The sequence below is a fragment of the Mustela nivalis genome, assembly GCF_964662115.1.
Source record: "Mustela nivalis genome assembly, chromosome: 19".
Lineage (NCBI taxonomy): Eukaryota > Metazoa > Chordata > Mammalia > Carnivora > Mustelidae > Mustela > Mustela nivalis.
This window is the reverse complement of record NC_139038.1, coordinates 29972300-30000040: the sequence shown is the minus strand read 5'-3', so window position 1 is coordinate 30000040 and position 27741 is coordinate 29972300. Positions and strand designations below refer to the sequence as shown.

At 51.5% G+C, this 27741-nt stretch overlaps 1 protein-coding gene across 5 annotated transcripts in view; it reads left to right on the top strand.

Moving 5' to 3' along the window:
• Positions 1-27741, top strand: part of SNX29 (sorting nexin 29) — a 478644-nt gene that overhangs the window by 224853 nt on the left and 226050 nt on the right. For all 5 annotated transcript variants that reach the window (XM_082714096.1, XM_082714098.1, XM_082714099.1 and 2 more), the window contains one exon: positions 22478-22584. In XM_082714096.1, coding sequence (XP_082570222.1) covers positions 22478-22584 — 107 coding nt within the window. The remainder of the gene's footprint in view (positions 1-22477; positions 22585-27741) is intronic.

Genomic DNA, 27741 nt, shown 5'->3' with positions numbered 1-27741 from the left:
TTGCATCTGTGCTTATCTACTCTCCAGTGGCAGGACTTCAGGTAAGTCCCCTGATTTTTCTGTGCTTGTTTTTCTCATCTGTAAAATGGGGCAGAGGCAGCTTCATTGGGTTGTTACTGTTCTGAACATGCCTCCTGAGCCGTAGTCGACACCAGGTAAGCCACCGGGTGCCCTGCTGCCATCTGGGTGCTGGACTGTTCTGTGCTCCCATGTCCCTGTTCTGTTCTTGGCTCACTCTTCATTTTACTTCTCAAAAGTTTATTAAGCACCTGTGGGTACCAACCCAGTGCCAGAGCTCTGGGATGCAGGAGGTCCTCGTGGGGCTTGCAGGAGGGCGGGGAGGGCCAACGAGGAGGCCACGAAGCCACTTCAAAGCGTGAGGTGAGCCGGGTTGGCGAGCTCCAGAGCTCAGGGAGCCCCGAGTGGGAGACTCCCACGTAGGCAGTAGTAGGGATGGGCACGTACGGCTTCCTGCGGAGAATCACTTAAAACAGTTTCTGCAGGATAAGACATGGGCAGCAGGTTCAGGTGGGTGGAAGGGTGTGTGCAAAGGCCCAGAGACAGGAGGAAGCAGGTAGACAGAGGACCTGAAAGAATCAGGGCAGGAGGGGCCATTGGTCCTGTCCCCAGCACACACCTGTGGTTCGTTTCTTCATCTCAGTCCGAGGAGGCTGGGCGGCGAAAGAAGAGATGTTGGGGAGAGCCTCAGGAGAGAAGCTGCAGTGGCCAGTTGGCTCTCAAGCTAGAAGGCCTTGCAAAGAGAAGAGGTTTCTAGAAGGAGTGGAAGTAGCTGTCAGCTGGCCAGGAGCTAGCCTGAAGTACAGATGGGTTAGGTGGCTGGGGGCTTGTCGGGTGTCTCCTTGTGCCTGCTGGTCGAGGCTGGTAATGCATCGCCTGCTCGCTTCGTTTGCTGGGTGCAGCCTCTTAAAGGAACTGCAAAGGGACCCACACACGTCCTTGGGCTGTGTTTGGGGGATCAGATTATTGTTTGTTGCCATTCTGTACATCCTGACTTGCCATAAAAGCAGATCCACGTACGGATGGCTGGATTATTGGGTTGCACTGAGCCAGTTGTACCACACGGAAGGTAGAGAGAGCAGAGAGACAGGCTGCTTCCTGGGTAGGTCAGGGCAGGCTTCCTGGAAGAAGTGACATCTGGGAGGCCAGCTTGTATCCATTGACACGGTGGGAGGTTCTCTTCCACGAGCACTCAGGATCACTCTTGGCTTGGCAAAGCACATGGACCGCAGAGCTGGGGAACTGCAGGTACTCACAGAGACGACAGGGTGCTGGGGGAAATGGTGCAGTCGGGGGCTGCCCACGGCCGCCTGCTGAGAGCTGCCGCGTCCCTGGCCTGACCTCTAGGCCCTTGCCCATCTATAACGTGGGGGCAGTAATAGCTCCTGCCTCGTGGAGCTTTGCTCAGGTTTAAATGGGATAGCGAACTTAATATAGTTGTTATTGTGACTGTTGATACAACACATCCTCAGCAGACTGCTTTTTAGGGCTTTTCATGCCTAAACTCGATGATGCAGAAGCCATTAGGTAAATATTTCGAAAGATAATTGCAGCCCTCCCCCAGCTCCCACTTGTTGTTACAAATGATCCGTAAGGATTTCCAGAAGCAGTTAAGTGACACAGAAAAGTGTCCACAAGCCCCCCATCCTCAAACCCGGAAGTGACAGGTGTCAAGGAACCTACTCCCACCAGGCCCCAAGGTGTTTGACCTTCCCGGCTGTCCGCTGGCAACCTGGGGGCTTCCAAGAAAGACTGGAATGGGGGTTCCCATTTAGGGATCTTATCCAGGTACCCCTGGAAGCCTCAGCCATACCTGGCCCCCTTCCCCACCTGCTGGCTTCTTGACTTCTTGGGAAATGCGTCTTCCAGTCTCCACGATGGGGGACTGTGCATCCTTGAGAGGAGTGATGAGGGCGTTAGATCAGGTAATGTAATTGCACAACGATTTGTGCTTACCGGCTCTCGGTGAACAGGGGCTCCTCTCTGGTTCCGCCAGCGCTGTCTGTTTGTCACGCCTGTCCATGGAGGGCCACCTGCCACGCCGGCGTCAGAGCTGCCTTCAGGTGCTGGCGGCCGTGCCTTGGTCCTTTGGCATCTCTGGGAAAGCTCTCCGCTTCCCTGGCTCACACCTCTGAGAGGCAGCAGCCCCTGGAGGGGGCTCTGGGTGCCCAGCCCCACAGAGCCTGTGGACCACCAACCAGCTGCTTCTCCGAGTGCCATGGTGCCCACATCGGGGAGCAGCTGCCTTTCCAGCTGTCTAATTGCTCACCAGATGCACTCGAGCGCCGGCATAACCAGTCTTACTCCTTCACCCCGGACGTCTTTCTCAGGACCTGAACCACCAGCTGGGAAGGAGGGGTGGAGGAGGGTTGGTGTGTTGGGTTTGAGGAATTTTCAGACCCAGATGGAAAGCTGGTGGTATCGGGGTCTCTGAGTCTTGTCTCTGGGTCTGACGATACCAAAGAAATGGCCACGTGTTCATTCAGCTGGGGCCCTCTAACCCTGCCACGTGCTGGGCGTGTTGTGGGATGAGTGATAGAGAGATGGTGGGACACAGTCGTTTGGGTCCTAAGCCCCTGGTGACCGAGCACTTGCCTAGAAGTACTTGTTGATTATTTTATTTGTCTTTCATTCACTTACTCCTTTTTAAAAAATAAATATTCATTAGCTGGTTATCATAGGCCACACTCCTCTTGGAATTGGAGCTGATGGTGAACAAAGCAGATTTCCAGACCCTGTCTTTATGGAGTTACATTCTAGTTGGGGGGAAACACTCAGTTATCAAGAAATAGGATAAAAAGTGTATGTCAGAATGTGATAATTGCTATGGAAGAAAAGGAACAGTAGAGGACACTAAGGGGGCCTGGGAGTGTGGGAGAGTCCGACGTTAAACAGGGGAGGATGAGCTTCATTGGGAAGGTGGTGTTTGAGCCCTGCCTTGAAGGAGGGAGCAGTGGCCATCAGGTGGGAGAATGTCTGAGGCTGAGGGGGTGGCCTGGTAACAGCCTAGGGCGTGAGTGTGCCCGGCATGCCCAGGGGCAGTGAGAGGTGACTAGGAGGAGGTGAAGGCACAGAAGCTTCCAGTGGGTCAGATCCTGCAGGGCCTTATGTGCTGCTGTGAGGAGGTTGTAGTTTTTCTCTGTGTGGAATGGGGAACCACCTGGAGAATTTCGAGAGAGCATTGTCATCTGACTTAAGTTTTTGAGGGTCACTTTGGCTGCTGAGGAGACCAGAGTGCAGGGGAGCAAGGAGGAGCCCAGGTGGGAAGCGATGGCCCAGAGCTCGGGGGGCGGTCAAAGTGGTAAGAAGTGTCTGGGCATTGACAGCAAACCCAAAAGGCCTTCTTTCTTTTTCTTTTCTTTCTTTCTTTCTTTTTTTTTTTTTTTTTTTTAAGATTCTATTTATTTATTTGGCAGAGAGGGTCACAGTGAGGGAGGAAACATATGCAGGGGAGTGAGAAAGGGAGAAGCAGTCTCCCTGCTGAGCAGGGAGCCTGGCACAGGGCTCGGTCCCAGGACCCGAATCATGGCCTGAGCCAAAGGCAGATGCTTAATGACTGAGCCCCCCCACCCCCACCCCAGGCGGCCCCTAAAAGGATTTCTTGGAACTTGGGCTGTTACATGTGAGTGAGAACAGCAGAGGATGGATGCCATCGCCATTCACCAGGATGGGGATGGCTGTGGCAGGGCAGGTTCTGTGGGGGCCAAAGAGGAGTTCTGGTGCAGAGATGCTGAGTTGGAGATAGCAGGACAGGCTAGAGGAGACAGGCAGGAGACCTGTCTATCCTGGGCTGCAAATACAGACATGGAAGGTGTGCTTAAAGCCCCAAGACTGGAGGAGATGCCTGGGAGACTGAATGTAGACGGGCGGGACCAGCCCTGGGGCCTCTCACATCTGGAGCTTACAGGGAGGAGGAGGGACCAGCAGAGGTGATGGAGAGGGGAGTGCGTGGGGAGGAAGAGGGACACCAAGACTGGGGTGTGTGTGGGTGGGTCGGTCCTGGAAGCCCAGGGAAGATCGCGCTGGAAGCTGGAGACTGAGCAGCAGTGTCAGATGCTGCCGACAGGTCCTATGAGATGGGAATAGTCCGGCGCGCTGGGGAAATGCCATGGCCTTCGGAGTAATCTAGTGGCAGCCGGTGGTGACATTGACAAGAGCCGGTCCGTCAAGCAGATCGGGGAGAGCCTGGTGGGAGACCGTTGAAGAGAGGAACTGGGCACAGCTGGTGCAGGCAGCCCTCCAGAGGAGGCTGGCCGCGGATGAGAGCAAGGAGTGGGGGCAGTGAGGGCAGGGATGAGGAACGAGAACTTTCTTTTAGTAGTCATCACAGCCAGCGTGCAGCCCAGTGTGGGGCTCGATCTCACGACCCTGAGATCAGGACGTCAGCTGAGATCAACAGTTGGGCGCTCAATGGTCAGAGTCACTCAGGCATCCTGAGAATAGTTTTTCTTTTCTTTTTCTTTTTTTTTCTCTTTAAAATACACCCTACTGTTGTGTATTCACTCCACCTGCCTTGCCGCTGTCTGACTTAGAGTGGGGAGCAAGACCCACTTCCGGAGTATGTGGGCTTGACATCCACTGGAGTTGATGGTGGAGGAGGCAGGTGTGACCCTTGACCTCTGCATGTGTGCGCGGCCACCTGCCCTCTGGTCCGCTGGGCTGGGCTTCTGCTCACTGAGCCAGAGCACTTGCTCTCCCCACCCGGCCTTGAATTCCTCCCCCGTCTTCCCAGTCATCTTAGTTTCCTCTTGCCGTGGTAACAAAAGGTCAGGACCTTGGTGTGCAAATGTATTAGTTCACACTTCTGGAGGTCAGAAATTTGACACTGATTTTCTGGAGCAAAGTTGACATTTTGCCAGGATTGTGTTCTTTTCTTGAAGCTCTAGGGAGAACCCATTTCCTTGCTCATTGAGATGTTGCAGCCGTCACTTTCGAGTGGTTGTAGGACTGAGGTCCCCGTTGCTTTGCTGGCCATGAGTGGGGCCACCCCTAGCTCCGCGGCAATCTTCCAGGTCCTGCACGCGGCCCCTGCTTCTCTAGACCAGCAGTGGCCCACCGACTGCTTGTCATGTTTGCAATCTGACTCCCTTCTGCTGCACCTCCGCTGTCTTCCAGCCAGAGAAAGTTGTCCTCTTCTGAGGGTGTCTGTGATGAGAGGGTCCCACTCAGGTCATCCAAAATAGTCTCTTCACTTGGTGCTATGCTGGGTAATGCGTTCACTGGAGCTGGGGATTCACCTCCCATTTCCACAAGGAGGTCTTGTGTGTTCCACAATACACACCAAAGATAAGCAGAGGTTTCTGGTCTCGCTGCCATGAGCCTGGCTCAGGCCACCACCAGCCCTTGCTGGAATGTTGTAATAGCTCCCGAAGAGAGGGTCTCCTCTCTTCCAGTTGTCTTCTTTTACCATCCATAATTCACATGGCAATCAGAGTGACTTAAAAATAAGCAAACAGATCGTGTTATATGACCTCCCTGCTTGGAATCCTCCACTGGCTTTGACTGCTCATGAGAAGATGATGGAACATTCTTCTTCTGGCCCCAGAGGGCCCTGTGGGATCCAGCTGACACCCGCCTTCTGTGCTTCTGTCCCTGTGCTCCTTGTTGATCATGCTTCAACCACAGTGGCCTTCTTTCTGTCCTTGGAGAGGCCCCCCCACATCCTGTGCCACAGCATTCGCCATTCCTTTGCCAGAATATTCTCCCCTGTAGTAGTTCCCAACTGATCTTGTCTCCTCCGAAGGCCTAATCTCCCCTGTCTAAAGAGCCCTTCCCCCAAGACACTGCCTTCTGGTTATTTGATTGTGCCTCACAGTTACTACCATTGGAAAAATATCTCCTTTAATTGCTCATTGGCCACAAACCAGATGTTAGTTCCTGGCAGGCAGTAGCTTGCATGTCCTGCTCCCCATGGGGTTGAGAGTCTGACCCATGGCCACCACTCGGTATGCATGTACTGTGTGAAAACATGTGGTTGCAGCATTAGAATTCTAGAACGCTTTTGGAGAGTGAGTTGTGTCTCTAAAAGAAAAAATGCTTTCTTCTACTTGATTTGCAACACTTCTACTCAACACTTCTAATGCCGAACGTGTACGGACTTTCTCTGTTCCAACCGATCCCCAAATTTGGGGTCCTACCGTGTCCTACAGTGCAGTTCAGTTCTGATAGACTAGAGTGAGTGCAGACAGCACAGCCTAAGGGCACAGTCCCAGCAGATGGCCTCCATTTCAGACCTCGGTCTCCAGCCCTAGGTCTCTGCCTGTGCTTCTGACCAGCGGGCTCTGAATTAGAGTTCCACCACCCCTTCCTCAGGTTCAGCGGTTTGCTCATAGGATGGCTCCTCGGACTCAGCGAAACATTTATTTACATTTACTGGCTTTATTATAAAAAATATTACGAAGACTACAGTGAACGGCCAGATGAAGAAGTACACGAAGTGAGGTTTGCTCAGGTCCTGAGCACAAGGGCTGCTGTCCCTGTGAAGTTGGGGCTCATCCCCTTGCTTGTACGTGGACATGTTCACCAACCCTGAAGCTCTCCGAACCCTATAGGTTAGGGATTTTTGTGGATCGTTGATTGCATAGGCTTGAGGGACCATGAGCTCTGTCTCCATCCCTCTCCCCTCTGTCATGGAGAGTGAGTGGGACTGGAGGTTTCACGCTTCTAAGCATAGCTTGGGCCTTTTGGTGGCCTGCCCCCGTCCTGTAGCCCACCAAGCAACACCTCATGAAAACAAAAGATATTTCTGTCAGGAAATTCCAAGGGAGCTCTGTGTCCAGAACTAGGGTCTAAGACCAGGGTGTGTGTGTGTGTGTGTATGTGTGTATTTTATATTTCTTATTATACAATTTATCTGTCTTTCCACCTCAGTAGCTAAGAGGAAGAACTACTCTTTAGCTGCCCATGTTGCATGGGACTTGTAATAGTTGAGGAGTTAGTTCATGCATCCGGCATCTCCTCAGAGGTGCCAAGTGTGGAGAGTGGTAATTTTTTCTTTTTAATCTAATATACAATCAGACACCCTTGGGGACTTCTAATTTGCTTTGGGAAATTTCCTTGACTCTCGGGAAGGGGGAGGACTTCATTCTTATGTCGTTAGGTCACTGTAATAGTCAAGTACAAAGAGACACCCGTAAGCAGACCAGAAACATCCCGTCAGTACAGAGAGGTGGATTCAGCCCTCCGGCTTGGAATGTTCCAGTTCCTTTCCCAGGTTCCTCCTCCTCCTCTCCCTTCTGTCCTCTGCTTACCCCAAATCTTCTTTGCTTTGGCTTCTTAGATATAATAAAGATTTTCTGGGAAATTGTCAGGGTTGCAGAACATCTCTGTGGGCCTTTAGAAATAGCCTCCTGGTTTGTCATATATTATCATGTTGTTCCAAATATGTCAAAGTCTGTTTCTCACGTGGGAAGGAACCACACTCAGCTTCCAGGTGTCCAAGGACTTGTTTAGAGCACAGAGTGATCACAGCTGGGCCACCGGGACCTTCTGCCCCATCTGAGCAGAGGCTGCGTGGACTCCTTCCGAGCTGGGTTGGGTTGGTGGGGTCATTGGCAGGCATGGCAGCCTCTCTCTTTCTGCATGCCTTCACCTAGACCAGGCCTGAATTAAGCTGCCTATGGGGAGTGCCGTGGTGCTCTGGCTTCCCTCCCCCAGCAGCTGTGCTGAGAGCTGTGACCGAAGGCCCCCTGCCCGGTGAGCTTCACGGAGCCCTGGGGAGCCGGGTTATGGGGACGAGCCTTGGAAGGTCATGTGTGGCCCCACAGGGTAAGCACTTGGATGTGCTTGTTGTCCTGTTTCCTACTTAGCATCTATAGGACATTCTTTCATGGCTTAAGGCATTGGTTGTCAGACTTAGAGTGTGCTTTGAAATCCCCTGAATATGTATTAAAATGCAGCTTTCTAACCTTCCCCTCAGACCTGTTGAATTAATTCTGGGAATGGGGCCTTGGACCCTGCATTTTAATGCTTTCCACCCCCCTCCCATCCCTGTCCAGTGATTCAGAGGAGGGTGGCCCATGGTCCACCCTTAGAGTGGGGCTGGTCTGTTGGACCTGCCTGGGAGGTCACGACATTGTCCGTGAGCGAGCACCTCTCCCTCCTCCCTCCGGGGGTTAGCAGCCTCTCCGGCCCCTGCTGCACTTGCCTCTGTCCCACGTGGACCTTTGCTCTTCCCCACAAGCATCCATTTTCCTTGTTCTTCTGTCACCTTCAGAGGCGGCCACCATGTTGAGACCTTTCCTGGGCTTTCTGTGTGGCCCCTTTGTTCTTTTCATAGTGACTTGACCTCATGGCATTCTTTAGAATTCATAAGGGACGTGAGCTTTCAGCAGGATTTTTCTTCTCAACCAGCCAGCCATGTCCCCCTACTCCCCCCGCCTCCACCTCCCTTCTCAGAACATCAGCCATGACCTTGAGTCTTAGGGATAAGGATTCTTCTTTTATGCTTGTATTCTGGGCGTCCCTGTTTCAGCCTTGACATTGTTCTGTTGTGGGTGCTTGGAGCAGAGACAGATTTTGAGCTTTCAACATAAATTGTGTGAGCTTTAAAAAAATCTCCGCTTGACAAAATTCTCTTCCTTAAATCTTCTGTTATTACGGGCTTCTGTTGACCGGCTTTGTACTTCAGCTTCAGGTGTGAATGTCCTTGGCCCCTGCTTGAGGTGCCTGCTGGCGTTACCTGTGGGTTGGATAGGTCACTGCTAAGAGCCCGGCCTTAGGTGCCTCACCTTGGGGATGTGGGTCTGTCCTGCAGCTTGCCAGCCTGGCGGCTCGAGGACCAGGCGCATTGAGCACGTACGCTTCAGCTCTCTGGCGTCCCGGTCCTCTGGCTTGCCTACCTTGGCCTTTCTCGGCCAGGTGCCTGGCTGCAGTGGCTGTGGGGTGAGCTCAGGTTTGCCATATGCTCCAGCCCCCGCCGCTGTTTCTGTCATGCGTCCTCTGGATTTTGTGGGCTACAGAAGGAACGGTAGAGCTGAAACTGACACCGAGTCTCCTGCTCAGTTTCACTGCCCCGGATACTGAGGCCCATGGCAGTGAGGCGGCAGTTCCAGGTCACAGAACACTCTGGCAGTCAGGGGGAAGGGGGAGCAGAACCCTTTTTTAGGTAACCCTTTTTTAGCCACGCTTACTCTTCCACCCATTAGCTCTGGTCCCAGGAGTTCGAAGAAAAATCTCTACGTATGCCCAAAGACAGGCACCAGGCTGTGGATTGTGCCCTCACTGGACGTGGGGCCTGTTCCATAGACTAGTGGAAGCGATGGTTTTAGTGCCGTCTGGTGTCGCAGTGAGGAGGAAGGAAGCTGGTCCGCCTGTGCTGGCAGGGTGTGGTCGCCCAGGCTGGCCGTGGGGTGACAGGTGGCTCTGCAGCCACTGCCATTTAGGTAATAAAAACCCAGCCCTGCAGGGATGCGTATGTATGCGTGTACCTGGGCGTGTAGTGAGGGGACAACAGTGAGGAAATGGGCATCGATGGGGGGTGGTGCAGGACCCTCGCGGTGCCCTCTGCTTGGGCACTGGAATTTTTTGATTGACCTAGAACTTATGTCACATACAGTTCGCCTGTTTCACGGGCACGGCATACTTGCAGTATATTCACCAAGACGTGCTCCCATCACTACTCTGAAACTCCGGAACGTGTTCTTTACCCCCAAAAGAAATCCTTAGCCCATTATAGACCACTTCCCACCCATGGCAGCTACGGAACTACTTTCTGGTCTGTGGATTTGCCAGTTCTGGACATCAAATATACCCCCTCCCCCCATATCGGAAAACAGGATGCTCTGGGGAGCCTTCTGTAAGCAGAAGCAGTGTCAGGTGCAGAACTCACCCTGCCTTCTAGAAGTTTGTGTCGTGCCCATTGGCATTCACAGCAGATCTGCATTTGTACAGCAACAGCTTTTTTTTTTTTTTTTTTTTTAAGGGAAGACCTATGGATTTCTTCTACTTAGCAAAAACAGGTGGTAATTTAAATCTTTTGTGGACGCGAAGTGGCATAATGAAAACTTGGGGAAAGCGGGGGTACCTGTGAACAGAAACGTCCTGTGTGTGGACTCTGGCCTCTGGTGTTTTCACTTAGTGCAATGTTCCCAAGGTCTATCCTTGCAGTTACAGGTATCAGTACTTTAATTCCTTCAACAATTTTTTAAAAAGTTTTTAATTGTGGTAAAATATAACAAATTGACCTTAAAGCATCTTGAAATGTACAAATGGATGGTATTAAATACTTTGAATCGTGTCACCTCCCCCACGGTGCCTCTCCAGAGTGAATCCTCCCAGAGTGGAACTCTGTAATGCCCCACTCTTCCTCCAGTCGGTGGAGACCACCTTTCCTCTTTCCAGCTCGGTGAGTCTGACTGCTGCAGGCACCTCATGTAAGCACACCCCTGTAGCATTTGTCTTTTTGGACTGCGGCTGGCCTCTTGCCCCGAGCTCAGCATCCCCCAGGGTCATCTGTGCTGTAGAGTGTTAGGCTTAATAACTTCCTTCTTACACTGGATGTGTAGACCGTGTTTTGCTCATCCATTCGTCCATCGGCGGACACTTGGGTTGCTTCCATGTTTGGGCTCTTGTGAATGAGACTGCGGTAAACATACGAGTTCTCTTGGGTTGCATTTTTTAAATAACACGCTTGTGCTCATGTACTTTTAATTTATAAGGAAATGGGAAGTAGAAAATCCATGGTCACCTCTAGAATTTAAATGTTTGTGGTTTCTGAGTGTCTCTGCTGGTATGGGGCACTGGCATGAGGGGAAAAAAACATCTTAGGGAATAGCATCCTTAATTTGTCTGAAGCTTCCTCAGGCCTTCCCTCTGGAGTCAGGAATCCTGTCAGTCTCTGCCAGGCCAGAGTGATGGGGTGACAGGGAGAGGGGCTGGAGTTCTGTGGGGTGGTGTGATGTGGGGTTAAGATGTGCCTCCCCTGCTTGCAGACGGGGAAGGAGAATGAAATAGGTTAGTGCTTGTGATGCGCTTACAGTAGTGCGGGGCCCTCCGTAGGCATCCCTGCCGGTTACACCTGCTGTGAAGTTACTGATGTGTCTTCCCTTCTTGCATAGTTGGCCGTCCATGAGTAGAGAGTGGGAGTGGGTGTCTGCACTCCTTTGAGAGAATATAAACTTTCTAGAAATACAGTGGCTTAGCCTACGACCTGCTGGCTGGGTTGAGATTTATTCCATCCATGTTCCTGTTTCTTAATTGTCTCAGGTCTAGTGCATCTACCACAGGGGTGTGAAACTACAAAAACGGATTTTTTCCCCCCTGCAATGGACATGTGTTACTTTTACAATTTGAGAAAACAAAGTTATTGAAGAAACGGAGAGAAAACACAGAACAAGACCAAGAGCCATGCTAAAGGTACCTTGTCAGTTAGACGGCTTCTCCAGTAGGAGTGGCCAATGTTGGCTGACCGAAAGTCTTGGTAAGTTGGTACATTCAGATTCAAAGACGTGTTGGCCAGCCAGGCAGGAAGTATTGAGAATCCGACTTGTGCCCCATCTGATTTTGAACATTTTGTGTGTTGAGAGAAACAAGATGGAAACTTGAAGGAGCTTCTAGTCTAGGTGGACAGACAAGACACACACCCTTGCCACATCCAAAGCCTGCTTTTGGTGGCCCTGCTGGCTGCTTCACCTGCCTCCTTAGATCCTCCCCTGGTACCCTGCAGGGTGGATGTGATGATCCCGTTTACCGACCAGAAGGCCCGGCTTCGGTCAGCTAAGTTCCTTGCAGGAAGTGGCCAGGTTGGGGTCGGAAACCAGCTGTATCTGACCACAGCTTCTGGGTCATTTGCTCTGTTATGTCTCTCTTCACTGTACTGGTGTGTTCCCTTCCTAAGTGCATAAGATGGAATGGCTTAGGATACGACACTAAGTCCTAGGATTGAGGCAATTCAAAGAAATTGTCCACATGGGCTTTTGAAATTCCAGGAGTTCCTGCTAAAGACCATGTTGTGCAGTGATTACCCAAGGATGCTTCCATCCCCATGAATCCAAGCTTTACAGGTAACCCATTTCTGCCTTTGAAGTACGTAGCCATGCTGTTTTAAGAACAAATTACAGAAGTCATACGTGATTGTTTGAAATAAGATGATTTAAAGTCTTAGAATGAAAGTACTGATTGCTCTCTACTGCCCCTACAGCCCAGGTTTCCAAGGTCGACGTCTTGGGTGTGCCCTTTGTCCTTGCTAGGATAACCAGGGGTGCACCTCGGTGGGGTCTTTCCGAGCTGTTCCTTCTACCAAAACAGAACCATCCGTATTTCTGTGACTCAGTTAATGCTTGAACGTCAACACATTTGCATTTTAAAATGAGCAATTTTAAAAGCTTTGGAACCTTCCATGTCACCTTGTCTCATTGCTGACAAGTGGTCTCCAGATGAACCTCCACAGAGGACGGTCTGGCCCAAAGCTCCGTTGAGCCAGCACTCACACCACTTAAATCAGGGAGAGAACTCATTGTGTCTGGCCTGCCTAGCTGCGTGTTTCACTCCAGCAGAAGTGGTTTCCACTGTCAAACTGCTTTTCACTTAAGGGGAGGAAACACAACTCTCACATTTCTGTCCGAGCCTCTGCTGGACTCCACCACGTGAGCGGGTGAAAATGTGCTTGGCGAAGGGTGTGAAGACAGTTCTGGTTTCTGCCGCCGTCGTCCCCAGCTGTCCCCGTGCGTGTGATATATATTTAGATGATCTCTCGGAAAAGAGCCGCGGCTTCTGAACAGGTGAGCATCTTTCTCTGGAAAGACCTATGCGAGACAGGAGCTTCTGCTGAAGACCTTTCTGCCTTGAAAGAAAAGGCACCCTATTTTTAATGCTCGGAGTGAGAATATAAAACACTTGAGCCTTTTCTCTCGTTGAATCTTTGCAGGAGGTACCCTCCCCATTTTACAGAGGAAGAGACGGAGACTCATAGCAATGAAGTCCGAAGTCTAAGGTCTCGCTCTCCTTGGTGGCAGAGCCAAGATTTGAACCTAGGGCTGCCCTGTGTGTCTGCCCACTCTCCTGATCACACATCAGTCCTCGTCTGATACTAGAAACAATAGCCCTCTCAGTCCCTTGGCTCCTGGTCCGTATGTTGAGGGTGCAGAGGACTCTGTCCTCTTTTGATAGATCTTGTTGGCATGGCCATCCCATACGAGGCTGTTCTTTGAGTAACATTTCTCTTGGCTTGAGTCTCACCACACAAGCCCCTTGCCTCATTTTTTTTTTCTTTCTTTTTTTTCTTTCTTAAACCAGTGAATCCTGTCTGTGAGGTGGGTGGGTTTTTATCAAGTGTTTGAAGAATTTGGTTTCGAGTTCTGGAGAGCTGGCAATTTACAGTATTCTTACACCATGAGGCAAACAACAGTGTCCCGGGGGGGGGGGTGTGTGGTTGCATTTAAGATAGTAGGTCTCCTTGCGAGTTTTGGCACAGGGTCTTGGAATTCTGACATCGTAGGAATTGGTGCCGTGTCGGTGAGGCGGCCCTGTGGGGCAGGGAGGCACGTGGTGAGTGGGGAACGCTGTGGGAGCTTGACACCAGGGAGACTTTGGTCTGTATAACTTGGTCCATCATTTACAGTGTTATTAAAAAAAAAAAAAAAGGCAAGAAAGAAACCCACCCAAACCTCTCTTTTCTCATCTCTGAAATGGAATTTGGTGCAGTGGTGTTTTGAGCCTTAAATGGCTCTCCCTCCTCTGGGAGGTGGGGTGTCATTAGGGCTCAGTTCTCAGGAGCCCATTCAGCTCCTGATGGCTGCCACACAGGTGTTCTGGGCTGCAGCCTGTGACTGTGACCGCACTGTACGGTTCCCTGCTCCCGCACGGAGCCACCATTCCTTCTCAGTGCACCATTGCCTGTCTGTCGATGCCACCTTCTTCCCCAAGGACTGTGTCCCGGAATCTTGTTAGAGACTCTATATTAGATAAAGGGTTTTTTTTTTTGTTTGTTTGTTTGTTTTGTATTTTTTTTTTTTTTGCTTTTGGTGACCTTCTCCCCACAAGAGTGAAAGTAGCTGAATAGCAGCTGTGGTCATCGGTTGCCCCATCGCTGGCAAACCATAACATGTTGAGTGCCAAAGGGAGCCAGCCCGCCATGGAAGCTCCCTGAGAGATTCCAGAAGCTTGCTGCCCAGGGGGCACCAGGGTGGTGATGCTGGAGTGGGGTGGGGGCTGGTGGCAGTGCCCCTGTCTCCTGTCTGAGTCGCAGCCCTGGGGCAGGGAGAGGAGCACTGTCCCCTCCCAACACGTCCCCCTCCCCCGGGCCACCATCTGGCCCGAGTTCTCCTTAGCTTTTGGACCCCCTGAATTCCTGCCGGACCAAGATCTGAGCAGGGAAGTGAGGGATTCTCCATTACTCAGCCGCTGACGCTGATGGGGACGTTGTTCTAATTCTGTCACTTGATAGCTGTCTGCCCTTGAGCAACTCAGGAACCCCCCTGGGAAGTCAGTTTTGGGGGCTATCACTCTGTCCCTCGCACGTGTATTGTGAGGACAGGAAATACTGCAGTGGAGCTTGAGTCCCGTGCCGGGCTGGTAAGCACCGCGCTTGGCTGGTGAGTGCCCCTCGTCCAGCATTTACTCCTGGCCGCACCGGGACATGCACTGGGCCGCGTGTTCGCCTGCGTCGGGTGGCTCATCCCACAGCTCGTGGAGGTTGGCCTGTTACTGTTTTACAACAGGAGGAGACTCTGCTTCCAAAGGATGGGTGATTTCACCCAGTCCTGCTGTTTCCTCATCGCTGCCCCCGTGACTGCTAACTTGATTTCCCCAACTCCCCTCTCCCTGGAACTCAGGCTCCCATGCTGCTATGTTCTGGCTGCTTTTCCTCAGACGGTTGTGTCAAACCTCCCTTGTCTGCAAACCAGACTCACTCCCTCCTCCCTGTCACACCGCCCCTTCCCCAGCTCAGTACAATGGTAGCTGTGCTCTTTGAGGTTCCCGAGACCAAAATTATTGGCGTCAGTGTGACTCCTGTCTTCACCCTATTCCCACATCAAATACATTAGCATCTTTTACACATGTGGGGGGTACTCTAGCTGGAGGTCGTCTGCTAACTGCACTCCTTGCAAAGAACGGGCAGTTCTTCGGTGAGGGGAGAGCTGAGCCGTGCCCCCTGCCCCTGGCCACTCCACCCGCTCTCTCTGCTTCCCTGCTTACGCTGCCTTCATGTGACTGGTAGAATGATTTTTCAGAAAAGGTCTGGTCATCCTGCCTTTTGTTCTGAACCTTTCAGGGGCTTCCTGTTTTGCTCAGAATAAAATAAAATATCCTAGCCTCCCACCCCCTGCCACGGTCTCAGTTCTCTTGTATCCATTGTCCTTCAGCCTCGTGGCTTCCTTGCTGTTTCCAGAGCACCCCAGGGCCTTTGTACTTGCTCTTCCCAGGAATGCAGTCCTTCAGCGCTTGCATGGGTCTCACCACCACTTTATTCCGGTCTCGGCTCAAATGACATCGCCTTTGTGAACCTTTCCTTGCATTAATTAGCACGCACACACCCTCAGTGCTCATGTTTTCACCGCCCCTGTTAGCACTTCTCACAGCCTGCTCGAGTAGATAGTTACTTCTTTATTTTCTGAGGCTCCACTCAAGGGTGAACTCCATGTTGGCTTTCACAGTTTCCCCGCTTAGTACACCCCTCTCTGTGGTGCCTAGTGCCTGGTGTAGAACGAATCTTCAGTTGCTAGTTGTTGCGAGAATAAATAAAGACCCATTCAAGGTCACTCACGGGGGAGCGATGCAGCCAGACTTGGCACTGGGTCTGATTGCAGAGCCCACGCTGCCTTCTCGAGCGTGCTCTCCCCTTGCCACAGCCGGCACATGGAACATTCTGGACGCTGTTATTATGAAGAGTGTTTCCTTGGCTGGAACAACTGTGGATCCCTGCTGTCTGGTAGGGATCGTTGTCACTGCACCCGGGAGGGACCTTTCTTCTTTAGAACCTTTGGATGTCCCAGATTTCCCCTCCCGCCAGAACAGGGCTGCCGTTCCAGGACCTGGCACACTGCCTTGTGCCGTCAGGACGTTCAAGGGAGCCATCTCGGAACTCAGAGTGGTTCTTTATCTTCTTTAGCCACCGGTGTCTCTCTCACACTGTTTGCATCTAGGGTCGTGCTAAGCTTGTTGAAATTGAAAGCAAAACAGTAACCTTATCATACTGTTTGCCATGCTGCTCTCCATGGTCTTGGAAGTTTTGCTTAAACTAATTTAGGCAGAAAACCCCATGTGTTCTCTGGTGCCTGCCTGTGAGACCAGCACAGTGTCTGCTGCTTTCAGATGACTTATCTCAGACACCCCCCAACAGTAATGGCCAGCTGCAGGGAGGGGAAAAACTGTGTCATGCTCGCTAAGTTTAAATGACCTGCTAACGCAGCTCACAAACCCACAGCTTTTCTGGAACACGAAAAATAGTTCTGATTGAAAGTAAGTGTTTCTGTGCTCCCACCAAACACAGTTTCGGTGTCTGTTTGGATTAGAAAAGAGAAGGCCTCCTGGTTGGACCAAATTTTTCCATTTGGAGTCTAAGCTACCCAAAGGCCATAGACCTCTTGCCCTCTGGCCCGGGCTTGAGACAGCCAGATGGAGTCGTGGACAGAGGCTGCAGTGAGATGGTGCCTTTGAAGAGGCACGGTGACTTCTCCTGTGCTGGGTCCCCTGCAGGGCTGTCACCGTTGAGTCTCCGTGAGCTCCCGCTGTCCGTGGACGTCGCTCTCAGGTTTTGTCCAGCACGTGAAACATGGCTCTTCCTTTCACGTTTGGGCCTGTCTCTGCACTTGGGCTTTTTCAGTACAATTTCAGTTCCTTATCTGAAATGGAGATACCCAGCCCTGTAGATGGAAGCTTCTGTCTTATTGGGTCGGGTCCTGCCCGCTGCCCTTGGCTCGTGGGCCTTGACCGGGGCAGGCTGTGGAGGTGCGGATGCCGGCTGGTAACTCCGATCACGGGCCAGAAATGTCCACGACGGGACTGTAGGCTGAACACTGCCCCGCGGACCAGTTTTCAAGCCTGGCGTTCTTGAACTCAGGAGCGGCTATAGCTGATAGGAACACGGAGCTGTGTGTTCCTCTTGGCCGAGTAAGTCGGCGTTCTCTGCCTTTCAGACCAGTAGATCCCTCACAGGAGACGTGCGTCTTTAAAGCCCCCATCACCGCCTTCCGCTGGACCCAGCGCAAGTGTTTGTGTTGGCTGTGGAGACTGGACTTTCCGAATTCAACCACAGCTGACCCTCGCCCCACGGAGGGCTTGGTTGGGGGATGTGCACAAAGTGTGGGATGGGGGTGTAACGTGCCGTTTTTGGCTCTCAAACAACTGGATGTCACTTGGGCTTTGACTGCGTTGCCTTCCTTGAACACTCAGATGTTCCGCTGTTCCCACGGCAGGTGAAATCTTTCTGGCTGAAAAATGAACAGTTGAGACTCGGTGCTTGTAACATTTCAACTGATGAGATGACCGGCCTCTCCTGCCTCACCACGTGCTCGCCTTGCCAGTGGAGAGGTGGAAGGTGTCTGACCAATTAAATGGCTCCTTTCAGTTTCCTAATAAGCCTTACGCCATGGAGATAGTTCGGCCAAGTGCACCTCTGCGTTGTCCTTTCCATAAGCGTCATCCGCGCGGAACTGTGCCCTCGTCCTTGCAACTCCAGGGCCCGAGTCAGGGGCCCGCCCACAGTGCTCCCTGGGGAAGTACCCGTCGAATGATTAAAGGTACTGTGTTGTTAGTCTTCTGCCGTGTAACAAATGACCCCCAAATTCAGCTGCTTGATACCATAAACACCCACTGACTTCCGTTTGTGAGGGGGAGGAATCCCAGGAGCGCTCGGCTGCATGCTCTGACTCTGGGTCCCTGCCAGAGCTGTGGTTATGCACTCAAGGCTTGGTGGGGGAGGGTCTGTGATCACTCGGGGGGCTGCTGGCAGACCCCAGACTGAGTGGATACACCGTGGGTCTCTCCATAAGGCTGCTCCTGAGATGGCAGCTGGCTGTGCTCACAGAGTGGGTGCGGGCCCCAAGACAGAGGCTTGTAAACTTGACCTTAGACGCGACGACTCATTTGCGGTGAGTCCAGCCCATGCTCACCGGGATCACTGGGAGCCGTCGGAGAGGCCGCCTTCCGGGGTGGCGGGGGAAGCCTGGTACAGCTGGGGTTCGTTACTTAGCATTTTATACACGGGATGGAAGTTTCTGGCCTGCTTGTTAAAGCTGTGCGAACTGAACCCGGGCAACAGGAGGTCACATAGTTGGGGGCGAAGGTCGGCTGGTTAGTTTCTAAGAGACCTTTTATAAATTCATGATTGTCTGGGGTCTGTTCCCTCGTCTTGAAGGTTAAAAAGCTTCCTCACGCATCCGCCTCCTTCGGCGCTGGACTCTGTGGCCCTCTCTTAGAGGCGCCTCCAGAGGGCCTGCTGTCTGAGGGGCGAGGGCCCGCGGCTGGCTTTCAGACCGCGAGCGGTGCAGACGTGAAGCAGGTTAGATGGCTGTGTCTTGCCGATCAGCAGGATCTCCTGGTGGAGGAAGGCCGCCTCGCTCAGGCACAGGTCAGGTCACTGGGAGCGCACCGGCCGGCAGGCCCTGCTCTGCACACACCTGTCACGCCTTGGATGTGTCCTAGCGCCGGGCTTCTCGAGTCAGCCTCACATAGCTTCGTGCTGGGGTGTCTGCCCTGCCTTGGCGGGCACTGCTGCTGTCCGGCCAAACTTTTCTAAGTGCAGCCTCCTGTCAAATTCTGTTTTCCTACTTAGAATCCAGTGCGATGTTCTGTTGTTGAAATCCAGCGCTGGCGCGTCGCCTTGCCATGGAAGACCCGATGCTCCCAGCCGCCACACCTCTGCTGTGTCCCTCTCCCCGCAAGCAGCTGCTTCCAGCCTTGGAACAGGTGGTTCTGGGAGCTCTCTTGGTGTTTCTGAACAGTATTGTCTGCTGCTGCTTGTTCTTTTCTCTGCTGGATGTGTTCTCCATTGATTTCTGGCTGTGGAACTCGAGGGGTCGCTTTTCTGTCCCTCCAACCCTCAGCATAGGCACACCATCATTTTGCTTTGATTCCTGGGCCATGAATACATTGCTAGGACTCGGAAAATGTCCTCCAGCTGAGCTGGGAGGTGTGTGAACACTATTTTCACACAACTTTTAAATTTCTTTTGAGTTGATATTTGAAAAAACCATTTTGGTTCATGTTGTATGAACTCATTAATAACTCAAATGCAGGTGCTCTCTCACGGAAATTTCTGTTAAAAACAGGGCACCCGTCCATTCGATCCTGAAACAACCTCTCCTGTAGTCCTAGGACCACTGGGACTGGAGGAGGTCTGGCTGCTCCACAGGCTGGTTCCTCTGGTTCGTGGCTCCCACTGCTGCTCCTTTATTTCAAGAAAGTTCTTGGGCTCTGTAGTCCCCCCTTCTGGAGTGCATGATCTGCACAAGGTTGTGCCACACCCCACCTCTCTCCGAATCCAGTGTGTTCTGTCACCTCAAAGAGCATCCCTGTCCCCATGAGGTCTCTCCCCCTTCCCGGTTCTTGGAAACCAATACGTGTTGTTGACACTGCACACGAATGGGGTCCCGCTGTCTGTGGCCTCTTGAGGCTGTTGTGGCGTCTTCCCCTTCGCAGTATGCTTTCCGAGCGCAGCCGTGTTATGGCAGGGCTCCGTGCTTTGGTCCTTTTATGGCTGAGTTCTAGTGCATGGTAGGGACAGACTGCAGCGTGCTGACCTGCCCATCATCTGTGATGGCCGTGGGGGTAGTGTCCACTTTTTGGTTGTTATTAGCAATCTTCTCACTTTTGTGTTGTATCCTCTATTTCTTAGAACATCTGTTTTTTCTTAGATTTCTTCTGTTTTGTTTGGGGGCAGGTGAAGATTTTGGAAAGTTTGCACGTCTGAGGATGTTTTCACCTTCTTAGCACTGGGCTTAGCTTGGTACAGAATTCGAGGTTGGAAATACTTCCCCTCCTGATGATGACAGGATCACTTCGTTGTTTTCTAGTGTATGGCGATGGTGTTCAGAGACCCCGTGTCCTTTCTGGTTGTCCTTTGTGAAAGGGCTCCTCTGCGTGCCCCTTGTCACTCATGTTCGGACACTCCCCTGCGAGGCCTGAGCGTGGCTCCCCCGCTGCGCCGTGCACTCGGCAAGTTCCTCTGTCTCCACACTCCTGTCTCTCAGTCCTGGGGCATTTTCTTGAATTAAGTTTCTGATTTCCTTGTCTGTTAACTCCCCGCCTCCCCCATTTCTTGGGTTCTTCTGAAATGATAACTCTCCATTTACCTTTTTTGTTTTCCGTCTTGTTATCCGTTGGCTCTCTTTTCTGGAGATTTTCTTACCTTCTCTCCTTTGTATCCAGTGTTCCATTTCCTCTATCACAGTTTTGCTTTGCAGAAGAGGTTTTTTTTTTTTTTTTTTTTCTTTACCCTCTCTGTGTGTCCTCCTTTTTCTTCTTTTTAAATACCTCTCTGTACCTTTTTCAACTCTACCATCTTCTCGCTCTGGGATTATTACCGATCGTTTGCTTTTCGAGTGTTCTTTTTCCCTAACTTGGGTCTTTTTCTTAGAACTTGTTTTCCTCTGTCTTTCCTCCATCGATTCTGGTCCCTGTTTCCCACCTTAAGAGCCCATCACAGCCGTGAGGTGCTTTCCTGCCAGTCACGCAGAGCTAGGCGTGGGACACTAAGAAGCTGATGTCAGGCTGTGCTCAGCTCCTGGTGGGGCGAGCCGGCTCTGCCATTTCACTGGAGAGCGCCCATGGGTCCCTTTGGGCCTTTTTCTTAAGCCTCTTACCTTCCCAGGACCACGTTGTTCACTCCCTGCTTAGGTGTGTGCTGATGGACAGCTGCTCTGGGCATTGGTGAAGCATGCTGGTTCAGCAGTCTTGTTTCCTCTGTTTCCCGTCGGGTACCCAGACCTCAGCTCGGTCCAGTGCTGCAGGTTTACTTTCTCCGGGGAATAAACCCCTTGTTTCCTGCAGATGGCTTCTCAAACAGACTCTGTATCTCTTCACTTTGAGCACCATGTGTATCCCCACGTCTAGAAGTGTCTCGTATCTACCGTTTTCAAGTTGCCGCACGTTAATCAGACGGAATGTTGCTGCGGCCCCACTGGAGCCGAGAAGGAAGCTTTCGCAGGCCTGTCACGCGCCTTTGACCAGTGATCCGCCTGCTTCTCAGCTACTAGAATTTTGTTGTCTCGTTTCCTCTCTCATTTCTTGTTTTTCTCAAGGGTGATGCTACGAGAGTTTTAAAAGTGGGTATTTTAATGGGACTCTGAGAGGATGTGAAGATGAATTAATGTATCCAGGAGGTCTGCTCTAACGGGAAGCCTTTGACATTTTCTCTTCATACCTATTTCGGGTTGTGGAGGGTTCCTGGGGCACAGTCCGCAGCCGTGCCTGCAGCCTTTGGGATTGCTGGGGTGGGAGCGTCTTCAGGTTGGTTCCAGCATCTTGGATGTCATCATTCAGGGCCGTGCTGCTTTTGGGCTTCGCGCTCATTGTGACCTGATGGAGGCTTAGTGGAGGGAGCTGACAGCAGAGCTGCAGGAACCCCATTTCTGCTCAGCCTTGGCCCACTTGACCGTTCTCTCCAGGCCCTCAACTCCCTGTTGCGGGAGGGCCGGCCTTCATGACCATCTGCTCACGCTCTGGGGGGCATCTGGGACTTTGCTCTCCCGGAACACACAGGGAATGGAATCTGCTTAGTTGATGCTTGTTTTTGGACTGGGGGCTAATCCCTCTTCCAGATACATGCCACTGGGGGACGTCCTTCCTGCCTGTGTTCCCCTGATTTTCTTGGAATTCGCCTGCTCACTCCCGGTCCTAACTTCCTGCTCTTCCCCACGAAGTGAGCATGTGTGGATGTGTCCCTGAAAGGAGGAAAAACCACCCACTGGTGTCTACTGTGCTAATAATTCCCACATTGATCTGGGAGCCAGTCTCTTGTTAGGATGTCCTTGTGTTGTCATTATGCATTGATTTTAGAGTTTCTCCCGAAGCTGCCTAGCTTCCGCTCAAAGTATGGTTTATAAATGGCAGTTCTTAGCGGCTCTACCCGTACTTTGACCCCCCTCTGCCATTGACGTCTGCTGTGGACAGACGATGCTGCTCTGGGGAACTTTCTCGTTAGAGAGAAAGAAATTGAACCACTGCAAAAGATGGAAGCGTAGGCTCTTCTGTTAATGTGTCGTCTGTTGTGCCCTGGAACTGGAAGTAGTAACAAGATTATTCCCCAGACTCACGTGCATCTGTCTCTGTGATCGTTCTTCCATTTGTAAATACAGTTTATTATTCACTTCGTTGTACTCGGGTGAAAATGTCGCAGAATTGAAGTCATTAGTAGCATGATCGCTGGGCTCACACCCCCTGCTCTCCCCGCTGCCCTAAAAAGAGCTTTTCTCATTGGAGAAAACATTTGGCAAGAAGAAAAAAAAATTTTTTTACTGGGAGAATAACTTCCAATGACTGCTAAAACATTTACGGGGTTTCCTTCTTTCTTTCCCTAAAGTTGTGCCGAATCTTTGGAGCGTTGATGGCGAAGTTACAGTCACCGAGCAGAAGCCAGGCGAAGTGGCAGAGGAGCTGGCGAGCTCCTATGAGAGAAAGCTCATCGAGGTAAGGCTGGCGCTGGCCGGTGTACGTTTGCTCCCAGGGTCGGCTGCCTTCGGGACGTTGTGGGAACAGGTCCAGCCCGTTCTGCAGATGTTAGCAATATGAATCAGACACTAGTCCTCTTGCACCACCAACGAGACAAAACACAACCAGGTAAAAAACATTAAACTTGGTGAAGAAAACTAAGAGCTGGTTCTTCAGAAAAATATTAAATTAGAGACTTCCGGTGCCTATGGCAGGGAAATAGAGAAAACACAAACATGTCATGTTAAACAGAGGAAAACAAACGCGCTCTTGAATTTGGAGGAGATGAAAAGCGGGAGAGGCTGTCACAAACAGCTTCGATGCTGATGAAAGTACAAATATGGGTGACATGGGCTCTTTCCCAGGACAGTGTCTGTTTATCACAATTAATTGAGGGTGTAGCCTACTTACCTGGAGAGCATCCAGAAATGGGAAGGAAGGTATAAAAATAAAGCTGGTGCCCTGGGAGGTAGCAAACCTGAGTGATTTCATAGCGGTTTCTAGAAAGTCTTTCAAGGTATGCACAAACAGCCCGTTGCTCTTTGTACCTCTCTTAAAGCCTTCTCTGTATCTTTACGTATATCTGTGTCTCTGTATCTTGGTTTCAGTATGCGTTACTTCAGAAGAACAAAAACTGCCAAAGAGCCTAGAAAAGAAACCGTGGACCAGTCTCACCTGTGCATCAGGGTATAAAAATTCTAGCAAGGTATTGCCCAGTCAAATCCAGTTATATATGAAAGGACCGATCCCCATGAAATAGGGATTAATTTAGGATTTCAGGGATGACTTAACGTTAGGAAATTCATCAAGTCAGCTCCGTGATAGATTAAAGGCTAAACGCCAGATAGAGATCTTGCTTGGTACCAAAGAGTCATTTGATAACATTTCTCATTCCTACCTAACAAAATACTTTTTACTGAAGTAGAACTGACACACAGCGTTGCATTACTTTTAAGCACACAGCATACTAATTTGATAGCTCCCTGATAAACATATTCTTGATAAAGGGGAGGGGCACCTCTTTGATAGGATAACGTGGTGTTTTTTTTTTTAATCAGAAATCGTTAATTGCTGCCATACTCCGTGCTAAAGCTAGAAGGCTACATTTTCAGATAGGCAACTGATCGATAGAATATATATGTATACGTCAGTGTGTGTGTGTGTGTGTGTGTGTGTGTGTGTGTGTGTGTTGTGGTCACAGGTGTGGCATTCACGACGAATTGTGTATTTTTGTACACGTACGTGCAGGTGTCTACACTTGAGTCCTTTGTGAATATTCTGCAGTATATTTGATGTGTGGAATCAGAAACATCCCTGCCATTGCCATGGAGACATAGCTGACCTCAGGTTAGGTTTTAGAGGCCAGGCCCTTTGCAGCGGAGCCCCCTATGCTTGTTCCTGGTTCAGCCTCACAAGCTCACAAGCTTGCTGTCTGTTTCACTGGGTTCCTGGTTACCTCTAAAGAAGGGAGGCGAGAAACAATTTGAATTCTAACTCAAGGGAGCCCAAAGGGGCATGAGCTGGGGTTTGGTCTTAGCATAATAGGCAGATAGGGGAGGAGTGACAAACCAGGATGGAAGGACCCGGTCCCCTCCTGGCCTGTCCCCCATGCCGAACCTCACAGGCTTACCCAGTGGCATCACTGATCGCAGTCGGCTGGGGCCGGTGCCAGGTGCTGGATCTACATTCTGTTCTCAGAACGCCTGCGTAGAGAGGGGAATGGGCCATGTACCCTCAGGGTTGTGTCAGCCTGTGTGTCTCCCCTGGGACCTCTAGTCCCTGGAAGGCAGAGACCATGTCTTTTTTGGCTGGGTATACTCAGCTACCATTTCTTGGCAAATGGTAGATGCTAAGTAACCCTCGAGTGCAAGTATTTTCACGTTCCCTTAGGACAGGTTTGCTGAATGAATGCAGAGCTGATGAGCTCCCATGGCCAGGTGCTTGGTTATAAGGACTCGGGCAGGCCTGCACATAGTTCGGAGGCTGGTACTCATGTCCTGGGGCTCCTGTGAGCATGCTGAGCCCTGGGTGGAGGGTGGGAGGGGCAGTGATCCACATGTAGGTTCCCCCAGGTAGGAAGCCGATGGGCTCATCAGCCACTCCGGCTCTGGAGGGCTCGAGAAGACTGTGACTTGCCCCTTGACCCACTGAGCAAAGCACCATAGTTCATTGGTTGGGTGGCAGATATGTCAGATGATCAGGTGCTTTTTGAGTTCCTGCTCTCTGCACGGGGAATGGCCAGGACAGAGGTCCTGCACAGGGAGAGTCAGCACATTCGAGGAACAGAAAGGAGACCTGCTAGGTCTGGCGCAGAGCAGGTGGGGAGAGCAGTAGCTCTGTGGCTGCTGTGATGTGGGTGGGCCAGATGATGGTGCCTCGGAGGCTGTGTAATGGCTGTGCTACCGCCCTCTTTGATCGTGACAGAGTCTCAACCATCTCCCTACAGACTTGAGTGATGCAGAGAGGATGATGGCTTGATGCGAAGCGACTGTCCTATCCCCGTGCATTGGTGGTGTTCTTAGCTGTCACATCAGAGGGAGTGGTGGTTGGGGTGTAAGGATCTCTCCTGTTTGCCTTCCTGTCTGGTCCTCCGGGACCCCCTTTCCCAGTAGTAGAGTGGGTGGCTGTCGTCCAGGAGCTGAGTGAGATGGGAGCCTGAAGCAGAGGTGTTCTTTGGCATTTACTGCCCCGGGCTGATTTTTCATTGCTTCCTGATAGCAGAGTGAGTGGCCAGTGATCTTTCCTCTGTGACTGTTATTAGCATCTCATTATCCCGAGACCTGTGTGGAACACTTCAGGTTGGCAGTAATCAGGCGCTTTCCAACGTTCTTTGTGAGGCTTATCTGTCATTTAGTCAATGGTTGGTTTTTAACCAAGGGCTTCTAACACCATTGGCTGGAGTAATGAAAGCCTGTGGGGGAAGCATTGATGCACTTCCTTCCGTAGCAGAAGGGCAGAAGAAGAGGCATTGCATTTTATGTCATAGGACTATTCAAAGAACCCCAATAGTAAATTATTCTTTTGTGATTCATCCCAATGAAGACGGAGTTCCTGAACATTCTTTCTCTAGATGCCTCTCAGAGCCCTAAAACCACCTCATGTACCTACACACACACAGGCTACACACGCCACGTGAGTGTTCAGTGACCTGACCCCTAGATCCCCGACGGCGGTGCCCAGAGTCAACAGGATGTAAGCCATCCTGTAGTGGCTGGAGAGCGTCGGGGACCAAGGACTGGAGGTGGAGAGATTGTTCTTGACACCCTATGATGGTTCACTTTTGAAAAAGAGAAGGAAAGAGTAGTGCTGCTGGTGGAGGTTCATCTGGCAATAGCCACTGTGTTGGGGCAGCCAGCGGTCAGGTGCACACCCGTTTCCAGGCCTTGCACTCAGGCTTCCACGTGGATCAGCTCACATGGTGCTCAGCAGACTTTCTCAAGGAGGGTGCCGTTGCCAGATGGAACTTTGAGAAACTGAGTAAAGTGCCCAAGATTTCTCGGCTTGGGTAGGAAGCAGGCAGGGCTGGGTTTGATTCACCCAGGCTGTCCAGCAGTATAGCACGAACCTGGATTCTGTCTGCCGGCTCTGGAAGGCCACGCTCATGGGAGACATCAAAGGTGGACCTGGCAGAGAAAGGACCAGCACTGGTCACGGTGGAGGGCATAGGTGCAAGGAGGAAACCCAGCAGAGAAGAGGGAGGCTGCGGCCCGGGCAGAGGCCAGCAGCGCCGGGAGGGGCACACCCCGAGCTCTGAGTTACAGCAGAAGGGAATCAGCTCCCAGAGGCCGGAATTACCCGCTTCTGAAACAAACGTAGTAGAATGCCAGGCTGGGAGCTCCTCGAGGGAACTGTAGATGATAACTTTTTAATTGTGTGTTAATTGCCTAACACGGTTCCAGCATCCAGTAGGCGCTCAATAAATATTGAACAGAACGACCGTCTCCTGAGAGGTTCGGCTCTTCAGTGTCATGTTTAATCGAGTGGCAGATGGGACTTGGGAAGTCCTGGACGGAGCATGCGTAGTACAGGGCCCCGTAGCTCAGGGTGGAGGGCTCAGGGTGGGGGTTCGCTGGGTTCCTCAGAGGAGGCCGGCTCTTCGAACACTCAGTTTTAGGAGGAGTTTTAGCCCGGAGAGTCTGGAGAGCACCACGAGGGACTGATGGTCAGTTCCAACAACTTGAGCATGTGTTTATGGAGGACCTTCTAAGTTAGCCCAGCTTTGTCTTCCTTCCTTCCTCCTCTTTTCACGGTTCGCCCCCCCCCCCCCAGCAGCAGCTGAGATGATGCTTCCACGAGGTGAGTCACGGAAGATGGGAGTCGAGGCAGCGATGGTCCGGAAAGCGCATTTACCTGCCTAGATGGATTTTTCTCCTTTCTCGATGGCAGCGTCAGGGGTGTTGCATCAGTGGGTAGCATTAGCTCCTCATTGCCCCCAGGCTGGGCGTAGGTCACAGTGCTGGGTGTGAGGCAGTGCCCGTCTTGGGGAGGCTCCCAGCCCAGAGGGTGAGACAGACCGACTGAGCAGCGTCCCGCAGCTGGGCTGAAGTGCAGACATGCAGTGAGGCCTCGTGGGGTCCTTGGTGAGAGCCATGTCCTCGCCGTTCTGCAGAACTCAGGCCCTTTATAGGAGCTTCTAGAATATGTTCCTCACTTTTTCTTTGGGGCTGTTAGTACTGAAGTTTGGGATTTTTGCTGTAAACTTCCCCATCTGTCTTGAAGATGCAGACATCAGGGGAATTTGTTGTCACCAAGGGTTTTGAAGAGAAAAGATAACAGATGTGCCCATGAAAGCCCTAGGATTCTTCTTTACCTGTTTTAGTGTAATTCCTTTGGTTTAGACTCCTGGCAGAGATGTTCCCATTCTCCTCCAGCAGTTGCTGTCAACAAAAACGTAAGGGAGTTGAGGGAAATTGGAAGGGGAGGTGAACCATGAGAGACTATGGACTCTGAAAAACAATCTGAGGGTTTTGAAGGGGCAGGGGGTGGGAGACTGGGGGAGCCAGGTGATGGGTATTAAGGAGGGCACATATGGCATGGAGCACTGAGTGTGGTGCAAAAACAATGAATACTGTTACGCTGTAAAGAAATTAAAAAAAAAAAAAAAAGATACTGGGAAAAAAAAAAAGTTAATAATAA